Raw genomic sequence first — 23,036 nt, forward strand, 5'->3', positions numbered from 1 at the left:
CAGAGACTGAGGACAGGAAAGCCCATCTGGGGCATCACAATAGTAATTGTCGATTACAACACTGAAGTTGTACTTTGGCAGGATTTCTTTGACCAAGACGTAAGAACAATTTCCTTGGAAGCCATAGTATGTTCCATCAAAGGTGACATAGTGAGGGTCTCCCCAACCATAGCAGATACCTTTGTAAGAAGAGAACAATTATCATTTAAAAGCACACGGATGTGGAATGTTTTATGCTGAATTAATAGTGCTGTGATGATATGTTTCCCTTGTTAGACATTCATATACATTTACTGCTGGTAACTATTAGATAACTCGAAACCAGTCAATAGTAAGTATAATTTTTCAGATTTTGAACTAAAATCAATAGCTAAAGTGGATTTTGTGAACTTACATTGACACTCATAGTGGAAACAGCATCCAGATTCGTCATACACTTGGATTGGAGGATAGTTATTTTCACATGCTATAGGCTTCGGAGTCTCACATTGTACATGCTCATAAATAACTTTCCCGTTGGCGCATGTTCCATTGGTGCACTGGTTATGGATCCAGCTTTCACCGTTCTACAAACACAGAAAAATATTAGGCTTACAGGAAATATCTATGAAATAAAACAATTATTTTTGTAATAAAATCATCATTTTGTAAATAATAATTCCTATGGAATGATTCCACAAAAGTTATTATCTATAGCAGAGTAAATACCAGTCTTGGAGGATGGTCATGGTCACAGTTAGGAGGTGGTTGTTTTGGGGTGGTGGTTGGTCTTTCTGTTGTTGTTGAAAGGTGTGTAGTGGTTGGTGTAGTAGGAGGAACTGGAGTAGTTGATGTATTACATCTGGTAGAATGTGTTTCTACTTCACAAGTATTGTTGCAGAAAGCATAGTAGCACCATCCATCATGGTCAGAGACATTGTAGACATTTGAGCCTGAAAGTATTTTAGGAGCATTAAAAGATTTCAAATTTAACGTGTATAATGCCATACAAATTGAACATTAATAATGGGTAAATTAATGGTAACGTACAAAAGGTTTCAAACTTGGAAAGGGGGAATATTAAAACTTACCAATGGGGAAATCAGTATGATTGAAGTAGCAAGAACAATTAATGTGTTCAGTGGATGGAATCGTTGGTTTGGTTGTTCCACCAGTTATTACAACTAATGAGGTTGTAGGAATAACACTAGTGAAGGGTGGCTGAGTTGTTGTCATTGTTGTTGTGGGAGCCAATGTTGTGGTCGTTGGGATGTGAGTTGTGGGTCCACATTGACAACATTTCACTCGAATCTCATAATCGAAGCACTTTTGCTGGAGACCTTGCTTATTGTTGTTACAAATCAGTCCAACGGATGGATTGCAAGTCAAATCTTGGCCAAGCTGAGAGATCTGAAGTCCAGGGTACTGTTTAGCTCTGCACTCAACTGCCTCTGGAGCTGAGCAAATGTGATAACCAGCAGCAATGATGTTCTTAATAGATTCATTATCTCCACCTTCAGATCCAGAGGTTGGCTGACCAAGGTTGATCCAGTCTGACCACACACATGTTTCTTCACCACTGCAGGGAGTAGTTGATACTCCTGTTGTGGTGTATGTAGGAGTAGCGGTTGGAGTTGTAGTAGAGGTGGGAGGCCGACTTGTTGTTGTAGATGGAACTGTCGATGTTAAGGTTTTAGTAGTGGGAGTAGGAGTTGTGGTTGGAGGAACTGTTGATGTTGTTGTAGTGGTTGGGATGGATGTTGTGGGTCCACATTGGCAACATTTCACTCGAATCTCGTAATCAAAGCACTTTTGCTGAAGACCTTGCTTATTGTTGTTACAAATCAGTCCAACGGATGGATTGCAAGTCACGTCTTGGCCAAGCTGAGAGATCTGAAGTCCAGGGTATAGTTTTGCTCTACATTCAACTGCCTCTGGAGCTGAGCAAATGTGATAACCAGCAGCAATGATGTTCTTAATGGATTCATTATCTCCACCTTCAGATCCAGAGGTTGGCTGACCAAGGTTGATCCAGTCTGACCACACACATGTTTCTTCACCACTGCAGGGAGTAGTTGATACTCCTGTTGTGGTGTATGTAGGAGTAGTGGTTGGAGTTGTAGTAGAGGTGGGAGGCCGACTTGTTGTTGTAGATGGAACTGTCGATGTTAAGGTTTTAGTAGTGGGTGTAGGAGTTGTGGTTGGAGGAACTGTTGATGTTGTTGTTGTGGTTGGGATGGATGTTGTGGGTCCACATTGACAACATTTCACTCGAATCTCATAATCAAAGCACTTTTGCTGAAGACCTTGCTTATTGTTGTTACAAATCAGTCCAACGGATGGATTGCAAGTCACGTCTTGGCCAAGCTGAGAGATCTGAAGTCCAGGGTATTGTTTTGCTCTACATTCAACTGCCTTTGGAACTGAGCAAATGTGATAACCAGCAGCAATGATGTTCTTAATGGATTCATTATCTCCACCTTCAGATCCAGAGGTTGGCTGACCAAGGTTGATCCAGTCTGACCACACACATGTTTCTTCACCACTGCAGGGAGTAGTTGATACTCCTGTTGTGGTGTATGTAGGAGTAGTGGTTGGAGTTGTAGTAGAGGTGGGAGGCCGACTTGTTGTTGTAGATGGAACTGTCGATGTTAAGGTTTTAGTAGTGGGTGTAGGAGTTGTGGTTGGAGGAACTGTTGATGTTGTTGTTGTGGTTGGGATGGATGTTGTGGGTCCACATTGACAACATTTCACTCGAATCTCGTAATCAAAGCACTTTTGCTGAAGACCTTGCTTATTGTTGTTACAAATCAGTCCAACGGATGGATTGCAAGTCACGTCTTGGCCAAGCTGAGAGATCTGAAGTCCAGGGTATTGTTTTGCTCTACATTCAACTGCCTCTGGAACTGAGCAAATGTGATAACCAGCAGCAATGATGTTCTTAATGGATTCATTATCTCCACCTTCAGATCCAGAGGTTGGCTGACCAAGGTTGATCCAGTCTGACCACACACATGTTTCTTCACCACTGCAGGGAGTAGTTGATACTCCTGTTGTGGTGTATGTAGGAGTAGTGGTTGGAGTTGTAGTAGAGGTGGGAGGCCGACTTGTTGTTGTAGATGGAACTGTCGATGTTAAGGTTTTAGTAGTGGGTGTAGGAGTTGTGGTTGGAGGAACTGTTGATGTTGTTGTTGTGGTTGGGATGTGTGTTGTGGGTTCACATTGACAACATTTCACTCGAATCTCGTAATCAAAGCACTTTTGCTGAAGACCTTGCTTATTGTTTTTACAAATCAGTCCAACGGATGGATTGCAAGTCACGTCTTGGCCAAGCTGAGAGATCTGAAGTCCAGGGTATTGTTTTGCTCTACATTCAACTCCCTCTGGAACTGAGCAAATGTGATAACCAGCAGCAATGATGTTCTTAATGGATTCATTATCTCCACCTTCAGATCCAGAGGTTGGCTGACCAAGGTTGATCCAGTCTGACCACACACATGTTTCTTCACCACTGCAGGGAGTAGTTGATACTCCTGTTGTGGTGTATGTAGGAGTAGTGGTTGGAGTTGTAGTAGAGGTGGGAGGCCGACTTGTTGTTGTAGATGGAACTGTCGATGTTAAGGTTTTAGTAGTGGGTGTAGGAGTTGTGGTTGGAGGAACTGTTGATGTTGTTGTTGTGGTTGGGATGTGTGTTGTGGGTTCACATTGACAACATTTCACTCGAATCTCATAATCAAAGCACTTTTGCTGAAGACCTTGCTTATTGTTGTTACAAATCAGTCCAACGGATGGATTGCAAGTCACATCTTGGCCAAGCTGAGAGATCTGAAGTCCAGGGTATTGTTTTGCTCTGCACTCAACTGCCTCTGGAGCTGAGCAAATGTGATAACCAGCAGCAATGATGTTCTTAATGGATTCATTATCTCCACCTTCAGATCCAGAGGTTGGCTGACCAAGGTTGATCCAGTCTGACCACACACATGTTTCTTCACCACTGCAGGGAGTAGTTGATACTCCTGTTGTGGTGTATGTAGGAGTAGTGGTTGGAGTTGTAGTAGAGGTGGGAGGCCGACTTGTTGTTGTAGATGGAACTGTCGATGTTAAGGTTTTAGTAGTGGGTGTAGGAGTTGTGGTTGGAGGAACTGTTGATGTTGTTGTTGTGGTTGGGACGGATGTTGTGGGTCCACATTGACAACATTTCACTCGAATCTCGTAATCAAAGCACTTTTGCTGAAGACCTTGCTTATTGTTGTTACAAATCAGTCCAACGGATGGATTGCAAGTCACGTCTTGGCCAAGCTGAGAGATCTGAAGTCCAGGGTATTGTTTTGCTCTACATTCAACTGCCTCTGGAACTGAGCAAATGTGATAACCAGCAGCAATGATGTTCTTAATGGATTCATTATCTCCACCTTCAGATCCAGAGGTTGGCTGACCAAGGTTGATCCAGTCTGACCACACACATGTTTCTTCACCACTGCAGGGAGTAGTTGATACTCCTGTTGTGGTGTATGTAGGAGTAGTGGTTGGAGTTGTAGTAGAGGTGGGAGGCCGACTTGTTGTTGTAGATGGAACTGTCGATGTTAAGGTTTTAGTAGTGGGTGTAGGAGTTGTGGTTGGAGGAACTGTTGATGTTGTTGTTGTGGTTGGGACGGATGTTGTGGGTCCACATTGACAACATTTCACTCGAATCTCGTAATCAAAGCACTTTTGCTGAAGACCTTGCTTATTGTTGTTACAAATCAGTCCAACGGATGGATTGCAAGTCACGTCTTGGCCAAGCTGAGAGATCTGAAGTCCAGGGTATTGTTTTGCTCTACATTCAACTCCCTCTGGAACTGAGCAAATGTGATAACCAGCAGCAATGATGTTCTTAATGGATTCATTATCTCCACCTTCAGATCCAGAGGTTGGCTGACCAAGGTTGATCCAGTCTGACCACACACATGATTCTTCACCACTGCAGGGAGTAGTTGATACTCCTGTTGTGGTGTATGTAGGAGTAGTGGTTGGAGTTGTAGTAGAGGTGGGAGGCCGACTTGTTGTTGTAGATGGAACTGTCGATGTTAAGGTTTTATTAGTGGGTGTAGGAGTTGTGGTTGGAGGAACTGTTGATGTTGTTGTTGTGGTTGGGATGTGTGTTGTGGGTTCACATTGACAACATTTCACTCGAATCTCGTAATCAAAGCACTTTTGCTGAAGACCTTGCTTATTGTTGTTACAAATCAGTCCAACGGATGGATTGCAAGTCACATCTTGGCCAAGCTGAGAGATCTGAAGTCCAGGGTATTGTTTTGCTCTGCACTCAACTGCCTCTGGAGCTGAGCAAATGTGATAACCAGCAGCAATGATGTTCTTAATGGATTCATTATCTCCACCTTCAGATCCAGAGGTTGGCTGACCAAGGTTGATCCAGTCTGACCACACACATGTTTCTTCACCACTGCAGGGAGTAGTTGATACTCCTGTTGTGGTGTATGTAGGAGTAGTGGTTGGAGTTGTAGTAGAGGTGGGAGGCCGACTTGTTGTTGTAGATGGAACTGTCGATGTTAAGGTTTTAGTAGTGGGTGTAGGAGTTGTGGTTGGAGGAACTGTTGATGTTGTTGTTGTGGTTGGGATGTGTGTTGTGGGTTCACATTGACAACATTTCACTCGAATCTCGTAATCAAAGCACTTTTGCTTAAGACCTTGCTTATTGTTGTTACAAATCAGTCCAACGGATGGACTGCAAGTCACATCTTGGCCAAGCTGAGAGATCTGAAGTCCAGGGTATTGTTTTGCTCTGCACTCAACTGCCTCTGGAGCTGAGCAAATGTGATAACCAGCAGCAATGATGTTCTTAATGGATTCATTATCTCCACCTTCAGATCCAGAGGTTGGCTGACCAAGGTTGATCCAGTCTGACCACACACATGTTTCTTCACCACTGCAGGGAGTAGTTGATACTCCTGTTGTGGTGTATGTAGGAGTAGTGGTTGGAGTTGTAGTAGAGGTGGGAGGCCGACTTGTTGTTGTAGATGGAACTGTCGATGTTAAGATTTTGGTAGTGGGTGTAGGAGTTGTGGTTGGAGGAACTGTTGATGTTGTTGTTGTGGTTGGGACGGATGTTGTGGGTCCACATTGACAACATTTCACTCGAATCTCGTAATCAAAGCACTTTTGCTGAAGACCTTGCTTATTGTTGTTACAAATCAGTCCAACGGATGGATTGCAAGTCACGTCTTGGCCAAGCTGAGAGATCTGAAGTCCAGGGTATTGTTTTGCTCTACATTCAACTGCCTCTGGAACTGAGCAAATGTGATAACCAGCAGCAATGATGTTCTTAATGGATTCATTATCTCCACCTTCAGATCCAGAGGTTGGCTGACCAAGGTTGATCCAGTCTGACCACACACATGTTTCTTCACCACTGCAGGGAGTAGTTGATACTCCTGTTGTGGTGTATGTAGGAGCAGTGGTTGGAGTTGTAGTAGAGGTGGGAGGCCGACTTGTTGTTGTAGATGGAACTGTCGATGTTAAGGTTTTAGTAGTGGGTGTAGGAGTTGTGGTTGGAGGAACTGTTGATGTTGTTGTTGTGGTTGGGATGGATGTTGTGGGTCCACATTGACAACATTTCACGCGAATCTCGTAATCAAAGCACTTTTGCTGAAGACCTTGCTTATTGTTGTTACAAATCAGTCCAACGGATGGATTGCAAGTCACATCTTGGCCAAGCTGAGAGATCTGAAGTCCAGGGTATTGTTTTGCTCTGCACTCAACTGCCTCTGGAGCTGAGCAAATGTGATAACCAGCAGCAATGATGTTCTTAATGGATTCATTATCTCCACCTTCAGATCCAGAGGTTGGCTGACCAAGGTTGATCCAGTCTGACCACACACATGTTTCTTCACCACTGCAGGGAGTAGTTGATACTCCTGTTGTGGTGTATGTAGGAGTAGTGGTTGGAGTTGTAGTAGAGGTGGGAGGCCGACTTGTTGTTGTAGATGGAACTGTCGATGTTAAGGTTTTAGTAGTGGGTGTAGGAGTTGTGGTTGGAGGAACTGTTGATGTTGTGGTTGGGATTTGTGTTGTGGGTTCACATTGACAACATTTCACTCGAATCTCGTAATCAAAGCACTTTTGCTTAAGACCTTGCTTATTGTTGTTACAAATCAGTCCAACGGATGGACTGCAAGTCACATCTTGGCCAAGCTGAGAGATCTGAAGTCCAGGGTATTGTTTTGCTCTGCACTCAACTGCCTCTGGAGCTGAACAAATGTGATAACCAGCAGCAATTATGTTCTTAATGGATTCATTATCTCCACCTTCAGATCCAGAGGTTGGCTGACCAAGGTTGATCCAGTCTGACCACACACATGTTTCTTCACCACTGCAGGGAGTAGTTGATACTCCTGTTGTGGTGTATGTAGGAGTAGTGGTTGGAGTTGTAGTAGAGGTGGGAGGCCGACTTGTTGTTGTAGATGGAACTGTCGACGTTAAGGTTTTAGTAGTGGGTGTAGGAGTTGTGGTTGGAGGAACTGTTGATGTTGTTGTTGTGGTTGGGACGGATGTTGTGGGTCCACATTGACAACATTTCACTCGAATCTCGTAATCAAAGCACTTTTGCTGAAGACCTTGCTTATTGTTGTTACAAATCAGTCCAACGGATGGATTGCAAGTCACGTCTTGGCCAAGCTGAGAGATCTGAAGTCCAGGGTATTGTTTTGCTCTACATTCAACTGCCTCTGGAACTGAGCAAATGTGATAACCAGCAGCAATGATGTTCTTAATGGATTCATTATCTCCACCTTCAGATCCAGAGGTTGGCTGACCAAGGTTGATCCAGTCTGACCACACACATTTTTCTTCACCACTGCAGGGAGTAGTTGATACTCCTGTTGTGGTGTATGTAGGAGTAGTGGTTGGAGTTGTAGTAGAGGTGGGAGGCCGACTTGTTGTTGTAGATGGAACTGTCGATGTTAAGGTTTTAGTAGTGGGTGTAGGAGTTGTGGTTGGAGGAACTGTTGATGTTGTTGTTGTGGTTGGGATGTGTGTTGTGGGTTCACATTGACAACATTTCACTCGAATCTCGTAATCAAAGCACTTTTGCTGAAGACCTTGCTTATTGTTGTTACAAATCAGTCCAACAGATGGATTGCAAGTCACGTCTTGGCCAAGCTGAGAGATCTGAAGTCCAGGGTATTGTTTTGCTCTACATTCAACTGCCTTTGGAACTGAGCAAATGTGATAACCAGCAGCAATGATCTTCTTAATGGATTCATTATCTCCACCTTCAGATCCAGAGGTTGGCTGACCAAGGTTGATCCAGTCTGACCACACACATGTTTCTTCACCACTGCAGGGAGTAGTTGATACTCCTGTTGTGGTGTATGTAGGAGTAGTGGTTGGAGTTGTAGTAGAGGTGAGAGGCCGACTTGTTGTTGTAGATGGAACTGTCGATGTTAAGGTTTTAGTAGTGGGTGTAGGAGTTGTGGTTGGAGGAACTGTTGATGTTGTTGTGGTTGGGATGTGTGTTGTGGGTTCACATTGACAACATTTCACTCGAATCTCGTAATCAAAGCACTTTTGCTGAAGACCTTGCTTATTGTTGTTACAAATCAGTCCAACGGATGGATTGCAAGTCACATCTTGGCCAAGCTGAGAGATCTGAAGTCCAGGGTATTGTTTTGCTCTACATTCAACTGCCTCTGGAACTGAGCAAATGTGATAACCAGCAGCAATGATGTTCTTAATGGATTCATTATCTCCACCTTCAGATCCAGAGGTTGGCTGACCAAGGTTGATCCAGTCTGACCACACACATGTTTCTTCACCACTGCAGGGAGTAGTTGATACTCCTGTTGTGGTGTATGTAGGAGTAGTAGTTGGAGTTGTAGTAGAGGTGGGAGGCCGACTTGTTGTTGTAGATGGAACTGTCGATGTTAAAGTTTTAGTAGTGGGTGTAGGAGTTGTGGTTGGAGGAACTGTTGATGTTGTTGTTGTGGTTGGGATGGATGTTGTGGGTCCACATTGACAACATTTCACTCGAATCTCGTAATCAAAGCACTTTTGCTGAAGACCTTGCTTATTGTTGTTACAAATCAGTCCAACGGATGGATTGCAAGTCACGTCTTGGCCAAGCTGAGAGATCTGAAGTCCAGGGTATTGTTTTGCTCTACATTCAACTGCCTCTGGAACTGAGCAAATGTGATAACCAGCAGCAATGATGTTCTTAATGGATTCATTATCTCCACCTTCAGATCCAGAGGTTGGCTGACCAAGGTTGATCCAGTCTGACCACACACATGTTTCTTCACCACTGCAGGGAGTAGTTGATACTCCTGTTGTGGTGTATGTAGGAGTAGTGGTTTGAGTTGTAGTAGAGGTGGGAGGCCGACTTGTTGTTGTAGATGGAACTGTCGATGTTAAGGTTTTAGTAGTGGGTGTAGGAGTTGTGGTTGGAGGAACTGTTGAATTTGTTGTTGTGGTTGGGATGGATGTTGTGGGTCCACATTGACAACATTTCACTCGAATCTCGTAATCAAAGCACTTTTGCTGAAGACCTTGCTTATTGTTGTTACAAATCAGTCCAACGGATGGATTGCAAGTCACGTCTTGGCCAAGCTGAGAGATCTGAAGTCCAGGGTATTGTTTTGCTCTGCAGTCAACTGCCTCTGGAGCTGAGCAAATGTGATAACCAGCAGCAATGATGTTCTTAATGGATTCGTTATCTCCACCTTCAGATCCAGAGGTTGGCTGACCAAGGTTGATCCAGTCTGACCACACACATGTTTCTTCACCACTGCAGGGAGTAGTTGATACTCCTGTTGTGGTGTATGTAGGAGTAGTGGTTGGAGTTGTAGTAGAGGTGGGAGGCCGACTTGTTGTTGTAGATGGAACTGTCGATGTTAAGGTTTTAGTAGTGGGTGTAGGAGTTGTGGTTGGAGGAACTGTTGATGTTGTTGTTGTGGTTGGGACGGATGTTGTGGGTCCACATTGACAACATTTCACTCGAATCTCGTAATCAAAGCACTTTTGCTGAAGACCTTGCTTATTGTTGTTACAAATCAGTCCAACGGATGGATTGCAAGTCACGTCTTGGCCAAGCTGAGAGATCTGAAGTCCAGGGTATTGTTTTGCTCTACATTCAACTGCCTCTGGAACTGAGCAAATGTGATAACCAGCAGCAATGATGTTCTTAATGGATTCATTATCTCCACCTTCAGATCCAGAGGTTGGCTGACCAAGGTTGATCCAGTCTGACCACACACATTTTTCTTCACCACTGCAGGGAGTAGTTGATACTCCTGTTGTGGTGTATGTAGGAGTAGTGGTTGGAGTTGTAGTAGAGGTGGGAGGCCGACTTGTTGTTGTAGATGGAACTGTCGATGTTAAGGTTTTAGTAGTGGGTGTAGGAGTTGTGGTTGGAGGAACTGTTGATGTTGTTGTTGTGGTTGGGATGTGTGTTGTGGGTTCACATTGACAACATTTCACTCGAATCTCGTAATCAAAGCACTTTTGCTGAAGACCTTGCTTATTGTTGTTACAAATCAGTCCAACAGATGGATTGCAAGTCACGTCTTGGCCAAGCTGAGAGATCTGAAGTCCAGGGTATTGTTTTGCTCTACATTCAACTGCCTTTGGAACTGAGCAAATGTGATAACCAGCAGCAATGATCTTCTTAATGGATTCATTATCTCCACCTTCAGATCCAGAGGTTGGCTGACCAAGGTTGATCCAGTCTGACCACACACATGTTTCTTCACCACTGCAGGGAGTAGTTGATACTCCTGTTGTGGTGTATGTAGGAGTAGTGGTTGGAGTTGTAGTAGAGGTGGGAGGCCGACTTGTTGTTGTAGATGGAACTGTCGATGTTAAGGTTTTAGTAGTGGGTGTAGGAGTTGTGGTTGGAGGAACTGTTGATGTTGTTGTGGTTGGGATGTGTGTTGTGGGTTCACATTGACAACATTTCACTCGAATCTCGTAATCAAAGCACTTTTGCTGAAGACCTTGCTTATTGTTGTTACAAATCAGTCCAACGGATGGATTGCAAGTCACATCTTGGCCAAGCTGAGAGATCTGAAGTCCAGGGTATTGTTTTGCTCTACATTCAACTGCCTCTGGAACTGAGCAAATGTGATAACCAGCAGCAATGATGTTCTTAATGGATTCATTATCTCCACCTTCAGATCCAGAGGTTGGCTGACCAAGGTTGATCCAGTCTGACCACACACATGTTTCTTCACCACTGCAGGGAGTAGTTGATACTCCTGTTGTGGTGTATGTAGGAGTAGTAGTTGGAGTTGTAGTAGAGGTGGGAGGCCGACTTGTTGTTGTAGATGGAACTGTCGATGTTAAAGTTTTAGTAGTGGGTGTAGGAGTTGTGGTTGGAGGAACTGTTGATGTTGTTGTTGTGGTTGGGATGGATGTTGTGGGTCCACATTGACAACATTTCACTCGAATCTCGTAATCAAAGCACTTTTGCTGAAGACCTTGCTTATTGTTGTTACAAATCAGTCCAACGGATGGATTGCAAGTCACGTCTTGGCCAAGCTGAGAGATCTGAAGTCCAGGGTATTGTTTTGCTCTACATTCAACTGCCTCTGGAACTGAGCAAATGTGATAACCAGCAGCAATGATGTTCTTAATGGATTCATTATCTCCACCTTCAGATCCAGAGGTTGGCTGACCAAGGTTGATCCAGTCTGACCACACACATGTTTCTTCACCACTGCAGGGAGTAGTTGATACTCCTGTTGTGGTGTATGTAGGAGTAGTGGTTTGAGTTGTAGTAGAGGTGGGAGGCCGACTTGTTGTTGTAGATGGAACTGTCGATGTTAAGGTTTTAGTAGTGGGTGTAGGAGTTGTGGTTGGAGGAACTGTTGAATTTGTTGTTGTGGTTGGGATGGATGTTGTGGGTCCACATTGACAACATTTCACTCGAATCTCGTAATCAAAGCACTTTTGCTGAAGACCTTGCTTATTGTTGTTACAAATCAGTCCAACGGATGGATTGCAAGTCACGTCTTGGCCAAGCTGAGAGATCTGAAGTCCAGGGTATTGTTTTGCTCTGCAGTCAACTGCCTCTGGAGCTGAGCAAATGTGATAACCAGCAGCAATGATGTTCTTAATGGATTCGTTATCTCCACCTTCAGATCCAGAGGTTGGCTGACCAAGGTTGATCCAGTCTGACCACACACATGTTTCTTCACCACTGCAGGGAGTAGTTGATACTCCTGTTGTGGTGTATGTAGGAGTAGTGGTTGGAGTTGTAGTAGAGGTGGGAGGCCGACTTGTTGTTGTAGATGGAACTGTCGATGTTAAGGTTTTAGTAGTGGGTGTAGGAGTTGTGGTTGGAGGAACTGTTGATGTTGTTGTTGTGGTTGGGATGGATGTTGTGGGTCCACATTGACAACATTTCACTCGAATCTCGTAATCAAAGCACTTTTGCTGAAGACCTTGCTTATTGTTGTTACAAATCAGTCCAACGGATGGATTGCAAGTCACGTCTTGGCCAAGCTGAGAGATCTGAAGTCCAGGGTATTGTTTTGCTCTACATTCAACTGCCTCTGGAACTGAGCAAATGTGATAACCAGCAGCAATGATGTTCTTAATGGATTCATCATCTCCACCTTCAGATCCAGAGGTTGGCTGACCAAGGTTGATCCAGTCTGACCACACACATGTTTCTTCACCACTGCAGGGAGTAGTTGATACTCCTGTTGTGGTGTATGTAGGAGTAGTGGTTGGAGTTGTAGTAGAGGTGGGAGGCCGACTTGTTGTTTTAGATGGAACTGTCGATGTTAAGGTTTTAGTAGTGGGTGTAGGAGTTGTGGTTGGAGGAACTGTTGATGTTGTTGTTGTGGTTGGGATGGATGTTGTGGGTCCACATTGACAACATTTCACTCGAATCTCGTAATCAAAGCACTTTTGCTGAAGACCTTGCTTATTGTTGTTACAAATCAGTCCAATGGATGGATTGCAAGTCACGTCTTGGCCAAGCTGAGAGATCTGAAGTCCAGGGTATTGTTTTGCTCTACATTCAACTGCATCTGGAACTGAGCAAATGTGATAACCAGCAGCAATGATGTTCTTAATGGATTCATTATCTCCACCTTCAGATCCAGAGGTTGGCTGACCAAGGTTGATCCAGTCTGACCACACACATGTTTCTTCACCACTGCAGGGAGTAGTTGATACTCCTGTTGTGGTGTATGTAGGAGTAGTGGTTGGAGTTGTAGTAGAGGTGAGAGGCCGACTTGTTGTTGTAGATGGAACTGTCGATGTTAAGGTTTTAGTAGTGGGTGTAGGAGTTGTGGTTGGAGGAACTGTTGATGTTGTTGTTGTGGTTGGGATGTGTGTTGTGGGTTCACATTGACAACATGTCACTCGAATCTCGTAATCAAAGCACTTTTGCTGAAGACCTTGCTTATTGTTGTTACAAATCAGTCCAATGGATGGATTGCAAGTCACGTCTTGGCCAAGCTGAGAGATCTGAAGTCCAGGGTATTGTTTTGCTCTACATTCAACTGCCTCTGGAACTGAGCAAATGTGATAACCAGCAGCAATGATGTTCTTAATGGATTCGTTATCTCCACCTTCAGATCCAGAGGTTGGCTGACCAAGGTTGATCCAGTCTGACCACACACATGTTTCTTCACCACTGCAGGGAGTAGTTGATACTCCTGTTGTGGTGTATGTAGGAGTAGTGGTTGGAGTTGTAGTAGAGGTGGGAGGCCGACTTGTTGTTGTAGATGGAACTGTCGATGTTAAGGTTTTAGTAGTGGGTGTAGGAGTTGTGGTTGGAGGAACTGTTGATGTTGTTGTTGTGGTTGGGATGGATGTTGTGGGTCCACATTGACAACATTTCACTCGAATCTCGTAATCAAAGCACTTTTGCTGAAGACCTTGCTTATTGTTGTTACAAATCAGTCCAACGGATGGATTGCAAGTCACGTCTTGGCCAAGCTGAGAGATCTGAAGTCCAGGGTATTGTTTTGCTCTACATTCAACTGCCTCTGGAACTGAGCAAATGTGATAACCAGCAGCAATGATGTTCTTAATGGATTCATTATCTCCACCTTCAGATCCAGAGGTTGGCTGACCAAGGTTGATCCAGTCTGACCACACACATGTTTCTTCACCACTGCAGGGAGTAGTTGATACTCCTGTTGTGGTGTATGTAGGAGTAGTGGTTGGAGTTGTAGTAGAGGTGGGAGGCCGACTTGTTGTTTTAGATGGAACTGTCGATGTTAAGGTTTTAGTAGTGGGTGTAGGAGTTGTGGTTGGAGGAACTGTTGATGTTGTTGTTGTGGTTGGGATGGATGTTGTGGGTCCACATTGACAACATTTCACTCGAATCTCGTAATCAAAGCACTTTTGCTGAAGACCTTGCTTATTGTTGTTACAAATCAGTCCAATGGATGGATTGCAAGTCACGTCTTGGCCAAGCTGAGAGATCTGAAGTCCAGGGTATTGTTTTGCTCTACATTCAACTGCATCTGGAACTGAGCAAATGTGATAACCAGCAGCAATGATGTTCTTAATGGATTCATTATCTCCACCTTCAGATCCAGAGGTTGGCTGACCAAGGTTGATCCAGTCTGACCACACACATGTTTCTTCACCACTGCAGGGAGTAGTTGATACTCCTGTTGTTGTGTATGTAGGAGTAGTGGTTGGTGTTGTAGTAGAGGTGGGAGGCCGACTTGTTGTTGTAGATGGAACTGTCGATGTTAAGGTTTTAGTAGTGGGTGTAGGAGTTGTGGTTGGAGGAACTGTTGATGTTGTTGTTGTGGTTGGGATGTGTGTTGTGGGTTCACATTGACAACATTTCACTCGAATCTCGTAATCAAAGCACTTTTGCTGAAGACCTTGCTTATTGTTGTTACAAATCAGTCCAACGGATGGATTGCAAGTCACATCTTGGCCAAGCTGAGAGATCTGAAGTCCAGGGTATTGTTTTGCTCTGCACTCAACTGCCTCTGGAGCTGAGCAAATGTGATAACCAGCAGCAATGATGTTCTTAATGGATTCATTATCTCCACCTTCAGATCCAGAGGTTGGCTGACCAAGGTTGATCCAGTCTGACCACACACATGTTTCTTCACCACTGCAGGGAGTAGTTGATACTCCTGTTGTGGTGTATGTAGGAGTAGTGGTTGGAGTTGTAGTAGAGGTGGGAGGCCGACTTGTTGTTGTAGATGAAACTGTCGACGTTAAGGTTTTAGTAGTGGGTGTAGGAGTTGTGGTTGGAGGAACTGTTGATGTTGTTGTTGTTGTTGGGATGGATGTTGTGGGTCCACATTGACAACATTTCACTCGAATCTCGTAATCAAAGCACTTTTGCTGAAGACCTTGCTTATTGTTGTTACAAATCAGTCCAACGGATGGATTGCAAGTCACGTCTTGGCCAAGCTGAGAGATCTGAAGTCCAGGGTATTGTTTTGCTCTACATTCAACTGCCTCTGGAACTGAGCAAATGTGATAACCAGCAGCAATGATGTTCTTAATGGATTCATTATCTCCACCTTCAGATCCAGAAGTTGGCTGACCAAGGTTGATCCAGTCTGACCACACACATGTTTCTTCACCACTGCAGGGAGTAGTTGATACTCCTGTTGTGGTGTATGTAGGAGTAGTGGTTGGAGTTGTAGTAGAGGTGGGAGGCCGACTTGTTGTTGTAGATGGAACTGTCGATGTTAAGGTTTTAGTAGTGGGTGTAGGAGTTGTGGTTGGAGGAACTGTTGATGTTGTTGTTGTGGTTGGGATGGATGTTGTGGGTCCACATTGACAACATTTCACTCGAATCTCGTAATCAAAGCACTTTTGCTGAAGACCTTGCTTATTGTTGTTACAAATCAGTCCAACGGATGGATTGCAAGTCACGTCTTGGCCAAGCTGAGAGATCTGAAGTCCAGGGTATTGTTTTGCTCTACATTCAACTGCCTCTGGAACTGAGCAAATGTGATAACCAGCAGCAATGATGTTCTTAATGGATTCATTATCTCCACCTTCAGATCCAGAGGTTGGCTGACCAAGGTTGATCCAATCTGACCACACACAACTTTCTTCACCACTGCAGGGGGTAGAGTAGGTAAATATAGGAGTAGTGGTTGGAGTTGTAGTAGAGGTGGGAGGCTGAGTTGTTGTTGTTGTAGGTGGAGCTGTCGATGTTGAGGTCTTTGTAGTGGGTGTTGGAGTAGTGGTGGGAGGAATTGTTGTTGATGTGGTTGGTGGAGCAGTCGATGTTAAGATTGTAGTTGTGGGTGTTGGAGTAGTGGTAGGAGTTGTAGTTGTGGTTAGAGGTTGAGTTGAGGTTGGAGGAACTGTTGATGTTGTTGTTGTGGTTGGGATGGATGTTGTGGGTCCACATTGACAACATTTCACTCGAATCTCGTAATCAAAGCACTTTTGCTGAAGACCTTGCTTATTGTTGTTACAAATCAGTCCAACGGATGGATTGCAAGTCACGTCTTGGCCAAGCTGAGAGATCTGAAGTCCAGGGTATTGTTTTGCTCTACATTCAACTGCCTCTGGAACTGAGCAAATGTGATAACCAGCAGCAATGATGTTCTTAATGGATTCATTATCTCCACCTTCAGATCCAGAGGTTGGCTGACCAAGGTTGATCCAATCTGACCACACACAACTTTCTTCACCACTGCAGGGGGTAGAGTAGGTAAATATAGGAGTAGTGGTTGGAGTTGTAGTAGAGGTGGGAGGCTGAGTTGTTGTTGTTGTAGGTGGAGCTGTCGATGTTGAGGTCTTTGTAGTGGGTGTTGGAGTAGTGGTGGGAGGAATTGTTGTTGATGTGGTTGGTGGAGCAGTCGATGTTAAGATTGTAGTTGTGGGTGTTGGAGTAGTGGTAGGAGTTGTAGTTGTGGTTAGAGGTTGAGTTGAGGTTGGAGGAGTAGTGATTGTCATTGGTTTACTTGTTGTTGTAGGTAATGTGGATGTTGACATTGTTGTAGTTGTGACAGTAGGTGTTTTTATAGATACTGTTGTTGCAGTGTGACATTTCACAGTCTTACAACACTTCACCTTAATTTCATAGTCAAGGCATATTGGAGGAATGCCTTGATCTTTGTTCTGGCATATTAGTCCAACCTCCGTATTACATTCTACCTTCTGTCCTAATTCAGACAATGGGACCCCTGGATATCGCACTGCTTGGCACATGACATCCACTGGTTTTTCACAAATATCTTTTCCAGATTGTATAATCTTTTTAATTGATTCATTGTCGCCACCCCCAGGACCAAATTGAGGATAGTCCACATTATACCAAGGTGACCACTCACAAACTGTGCAGTTAGGGGTTTTTGTAGTCAACGTGGTTGTTGATATAGTGGAGGTGGTTTCTGTTGTAGTTGTTGTTGTTGAAAAAGGTGGCCTTGTAGTTGTTGGTGCAATGGTTGTAGGCTTAGATGTGCAAAGATTTTCATCACAGCAGAGGACTCGAACTTGGTAGTTAAAGCACAGTGGGAATGGGCCTGACTGGTCTTCATTTCTGCAAGTCAAACCTTCTGCAACATTACACAGAACCACTTGGCCCACTTGGCTTATGCTAACATTTGGGTACTTCTCGGCTCTGCATTGAATCTTGCTTGGCTTCTCACATATATCGTGTCCCTCTGCTCTTATGTTGTTGTAGGTTTCAGAGTCTCCTCCTGGAGTTCCAAGTGTAGGGAATGTGGTATCAAACCATTGTGACCATACACATGGATAGCCACATGTTGTGGTAAAGGATGTTGGATACGGTGTTGTCTCTGTTGAAGTTGTGGCTGGTTCTATAGATACAGGGATTACATTACAGTTAGTCAGTTAAAAATAAAATATATTTTCTTCTGAAGGTGCATAATTAGCAGTGTCCTCAGCCATTTTGATCACAAGAGATACTTGCTGTAGTTTTTAAACTTCATATGCAACAATGTTGGCTGGTGGCACTTTAAACAGAGAGGACGGGGTCATAGTAAAGGCTGGAATGGAATCAATGGAATGGTCTCAAACAGAGACATCTGGTTTCCATGTGTTTGATACCATTCCATTCACTCTTTTCCACTCATTATTATGAGTCGTCCTCCCTTCATCAGCCTCCTCTGATATATAACCAAGTCATACTAGTCACTAGTCACTCAAGCCTCAGTCTCAGGTACCCACCAGTTGGTGTTGGTGTTGAGAAAGTGAAAACATTTGTTGTCACTGTAGAGGATGATGTAGAGGTAGGAACATTTGTAGATGGTGTTGGATGAGATGTAATAGAAGTTGTTGGATTTGTAGTTGAACATAGGTACATGTCCCTTTGTATGGTTCCATTCTTCCCACAAACTGCTGTGATACAGCTGCTATGTCCATCCGTTGTATCGTATATGACATGCCCATAGGGGTATTTGTTCCCATTGTAGGTGCAAGTGCAAGCTGAAATGATAAGATATATTTTAGGGTACTGGAATATTGAAAACATTATTAATGTGTTTTTTTGTTTTTTTTGTTTAGGGATCCATTTATACCTTGTTCATCGTATTTGCAGTCCACTGTCACGGAATTACAATAGCTTTGGAAAAAGAAACATTTATAATTCTACTTAGTTTCATTCTTGACATTCAAACACAGTTACGGTGTTCACAATTTTTGCAAAGTCCAATATTCTCTGTATTACTAAAGGCATACCATGTCTGGCAGTTTTCTGTGGTCGGTACTTTTTCTCCATTATTGTAGTGTTTTCCATCTGTGCCATAGCAGCCACACTGCTCCTTCTCCACACATTGCATTGTATCTTCATCAAAGAAGGGTTGAGCAGGAGGACATTTTGGATAGCAACCTAAAGAAGAAGGAAAATGTTTGAATATTAATGATGAAAAAGCAATTGATTGATAAAGGGATATGGTGAAGAAACACAGAGAATAGAAACTGAGTGAAAAATAAAGAATATCTCAAATGACTTCAGACAGTTATTCTTCTAAATATTTGATGATTGTAAAACTGGAATAGTCCAACAGAAAGACAAAATAAATGAATAGATTAGAGATCAAGTTCATACTATAGTTACACCATGTATGTACGGTATAATTACAACACCAGGTACACAAACACTTTACCATCAAGCTGAGCCAAGCCATATACTTACTGGATCACTTTTCATTTAGCATGGTTTGGTAAAAAATGTAGCCTGCATTTGTTTCACACTACCAATTCCAGCCTGATAAAATTGATAGCAATTTAAAGCTAGAATCCTTTGTTGCTACAGCCATTTTTTTGACATATAAATGAATAATATATACCCATTGATTCTTGAAGAAAGTAACTTATAAATGCCTCCTGAGCTTAGTTCAACTGTCGTACCCCATAAGATCCCAAAATATACTCTTGTTTTAATCCATTGTCTGTAAACAATAGAAATGTAATCAAACACTGCATAACCTCAAAACATGGTTAAAACGATCATTTTCATATCATGAATGGTCAGCCCTTGCGTCTATGAATTTGAGAGTGGTTACATTTCTCCAGGCCCATCCCTCAGCTTTTTACAAAAACAGAGGCGGGGTGTCACACTTTTTTATTGTTTCAATTAAGGACTCTAGCGTTAACATTAAACAAATACTAAGTGCCTGTTATAGAAAATTGTTGTTCTCAAAATAGATCCTAAATGAATGTCTACTGTACCTTCAAGAGGTGGTATCTGAGTGGAGCAGCTCCCGGAGGGATTCCTGCAGGTCTTCATACACTGAGCTCCACATGCCTTGTAGTGCCACTCACATTCTCCAGGGGGGTTGTAGTAATCACAGAACAGTGCTGTATGTGGTGGACAAAAGCTCTCTGTAAGTATTATCTTCAATTCGGTTTAAACTGACTGGATTAAGTCTATTTTTATGTCAGCACTTAAATGAGTTGAACATTTAGAGACTCACGGCAGATTTGTGGGCTTCTCCAGGCTATGCAGGCTCCAGCCTCATTACAGGCCTCTGCATAAGCTGCCACAGCGGTACAGAAACACTCACAGTCTCCACCACTGTCACAAGCACATGAGTCTGTCACACAAGCATCGTAGAAAGGAGAGGGGTCCACCTAATTGGAAAACAGAATTTAGTCGACATGATCATATCAAATTCCAAAACATTCAGTGAACAACTAAAGTCTTAACTTACTTTAGAATGGCAGTCTGTGAAAACTTTGCTCTGTATGATGCTGCACTGTTTCTGTGACCAAGACTGCCTATAAGGGTTGGCAATACAGGGGCTCCTTTTGGTCTTTGCATCAGGGCAGCTTGCAGAGACTTTCCAGCTGTTTCCAAAGTCTAGAGGCTTGACAACAACTGCCTGGCTCCTGGTGGTGAAGTCATTGTTTGCGTTGCCATCATAGTTTCCACACAGACCACAGACATGTCCCTGAATAGGACATAGCATTAGATTCAGTTGAGTGATAAAAGGAGTCATAACAGACTTGTGAATATCATTTGATGGAATACTAGAAACATATTTACAAATCTAATATGTAATTCAATCAAAGTTCAAATGTACCTTGAACTGTGGGTTAAGTTTGATGAACATGCTTGTTTTCCTGTCCCACATGAGAATCAAACCATTATTTGCTTCAATCACAAGGTAGATGCCCATTGTGCGAATCTGGTAGGGAACCGCCTCCCCTGAATTTCTCTCAACAACTTGGTAGTTTCCTTCTGTCAGGATTAATTCATTGTTCTGAAAGAGATTTAAAAAATAGTTTGAGTGTATAGTTATTAAGATATTAATTCATCTAATTACTCCTTATGTTATAATTTATGCTATATCTTTGCCTCATGAAGCTTTGATTTATGTATTCTGTTTAGTATGCTTTATAGTATGTCTGTGGGTACTGTATGTATGAATGAATGAATAGTACTAGTCTTGGCTTCAGTAATGGTATGTGCCAGGCAGGAAGCAGGAATCTAGTTACCCCCAGGAAGAGCTTGATGGCCTTGGAGCAGGTGGTGCCTGTTGTTCCACAAGGGACGTTCTCAGTGATGACTCTGAAGCTGCCGTTGGCATTGTTGTTACCACAGTAGTCCTGTTTAAGGTAGACTCAATTTCAGTCATAAATTGAACAACAGCCAACACAGTATTTTGGTGGATGGTACATTATCTCCAACCACACATGCAGTAAGTCAATCATTGGAATAGTGAAAAGGTTCAGCTTGTTGGGAATGCTATAGCAGCTTCCACAAAGCAACAGTAGATAATGTCCAGTTTCAAATGTTGCTTTTCAAACTCCCCAGAAACGCCTACAGTACATACCTTAAAAAAGTTAACACAAACCCTTATTGGTCAGCATGTATTAATACTTGACCAATAAAAAAAGTATTATAATATTGGTGTTGATCAGTTAGACTATCAAGTTACCCTGCAAGCATACCTTTGTAAGAGTGTATTCACAGTCTCCTTCGAAAGTGAATCGTTTCCCATCAAAAGTAATGTAGTGTCCATCTCCATAAATGGCACAGGTTCCATGACACAGGTTTGTTGTGCACTGCCATTTTCTGTCTTTACAAGTGCTGAAAGTGGCAAAAACAGATATATCAGACTGAAGTCTTAGTTGGTTTAAAACCCCAACTGAGGCAAGATGAGCTTACCAGGTATTGCAGTCGACCTTGATGCTGTCTCCTGGTTGGTAAGTGGCTCCATTGTGAGAACAAGGACAAAGGTCTGGCTTGATGCAGCCTCCTTTTCCATCGGCTACCAGTCCAGAGGGACACATACAGCCTGATATGCACTCTGTGCTGATCTGTAAAGTAAAAATTATTGATTTGAAAATCTACTGTGTACAAATGGTGTTAACTATATGTTAATCTGGTTTCCAGAAAGTTCCGCCCAAATGTGTGAGGAGTCTGGTGGACCGAAAGGTCAAACTTGGCCTTCGTTAGCCATTATCCAATAAAGAAAGACTGGGAGAAACTCCAAGCATATAGGCGTTGGCGTAATTGGCTTAATCAACCAACCAATCATCTCCCACAACAACTTCCCCCTAGCCCTCCCCCATACACTAGCACACCACAAGCACAGAGCCACGCCTTGCAGTCGTGTGATTCACTCAAATTAAATGATGACAAATACTTTACTCAATAAGGTCACTCCCATAGAATTATATGGTCACTCCCATTAAGGCCAAAATTGAATCTTTGATGTACCAGGCTAAAATGTGCTGTGCGCAATAGCCTGGAGACGAGGTTAACTATATGTTAACTGTAACAATAAAATAATAACGTATTGTTTATATTTTACAATAGATTTTAATTCACAATCCTATGGGAATTAGATGACTGGGAGTACAAAACATTAAGAACATGCTCTTTCCATGACATGGACTGACCAGGTGAATCCAGGTGCAAGCATTGATCCCTTATTGATGTCACTTGTTAAATCCACTTCAATCAGTGTAGATGAAGAGGAGGATACAGGTTAAAGAAGGATTTTTAAGCCTTGAGACAGATTGTGTATTAATATCAATGTTAGGAAGGTGTTCTTAATGTTTTGTACACAGGTTTATATGTGCGGAATAGCCTGGAGACAAGGTGAATAGGGGACTCACACAGGCCATATCCAGAATATTGCAGCTCTTCTGACACTCTAACCCTCTTATTCCTGGGCTTGCATTGGAGCAGTTGAAGAAAACCATTGGTGCAACACATGCTGTGAAAATAAAGTTAATTCATGTATCATGACTCTGTTGTGTCTTTCATAAAATCAATATGCTGTGTAAAGTGTGTACTAGGATGGAGATATAATATTTCAACCTGCACATAGCCTGGTTCTGTTGCCAATAGCATACTATTACCACACACCATATAAGTATATAGGATTTGGCACAGTGCCATTAAAATAACAGACTTATATTCAAATGCAGTGTTGCCTGTCACAGTACAATAGCTGAAAATTGTGAGTTGTTTTGACAATTTATATACATGAACTTACATGGCTGATCAGGTGAATCTCCAATACAGTGGAGATTGCCCTCCTTGCAGGTGCTGAAATAAAATAATGTTAATGGTACTTGAATGTCCCTACACCTTATACACTACAGGAAAGCAAGGCCTAAAGCTCTTG

At 43.0% G+C, this 23,036-nt stretch overlaps 1 protein-coding gene across 1 annotated transcript in view; it reads right to left on the reverse strand.

Moving 5' to 3' along the window:
• Positions 1 to 21: 21 nt before the first annotated feature.
• LOC311111366 (mucin-5B-like) overlaps positions 22 to 23,036 on the reverse strand; it is a gene marked incomplete at both ends in the record, with an annotated part of 81,298 nt that continues 58,283 nt past the window's right edge. The window contains 11 exons of the mRNA XM_084154083.1: positions 22 to 179; positions 488 to 566; positions 16,699 to 16,891; positions 18,631 to 18,781; positions 19,624 to 19,752; positions 19,869 to 20,025; positions 20,106 to 20,345; positions 20,478 to 20,657; positions 20,893 to 21,003; positions 21,349 to 21,487; positions 21,566 to 21,712. Of these exons, the coding sequence (XP_084010209.1) occupies positions 22 to 179; positions 488 to 566; positions 16,699 to 16,891; positions 18,631 to 18,781; positions 19,624 to 19,752; positions 19,869 to 20,025; positions 20,106 to 20,345; positions 20,478 to 20,657; positions 20,893 to 21,003; positions 21,349 to 21,487; positions 21,566 to 21,712 (1,684 nt within the window). The remainder of the gene's footprint in view (positions 180 to 487; positions 567 to 16,698; positions 16,892 to 18,630; positions 18,782 to 19,623; positions 19,753 to 19,868; positions 20,026 to 20,105; positions 20,346 to 20,477; positions 20,658 to 20,892; positions 21,004 to 21,348; positions 21,488 to 21,565; positions 21,713 to 23,036) is intronic.

This window comes from Coregonus lavaretus (assembly GCF_964263955.1).
Source record: "Coregonus lavaretus genome assembly, chromosome: 37".
In the NCBI taxonomy this organism is placed as follows: domain Eukaryota; kingdom Metazoa; phylum Chordata; class Actinopteri; order Salmoniformes; family Salmonidae; genus Coregonus; species Coregonus lavaretus.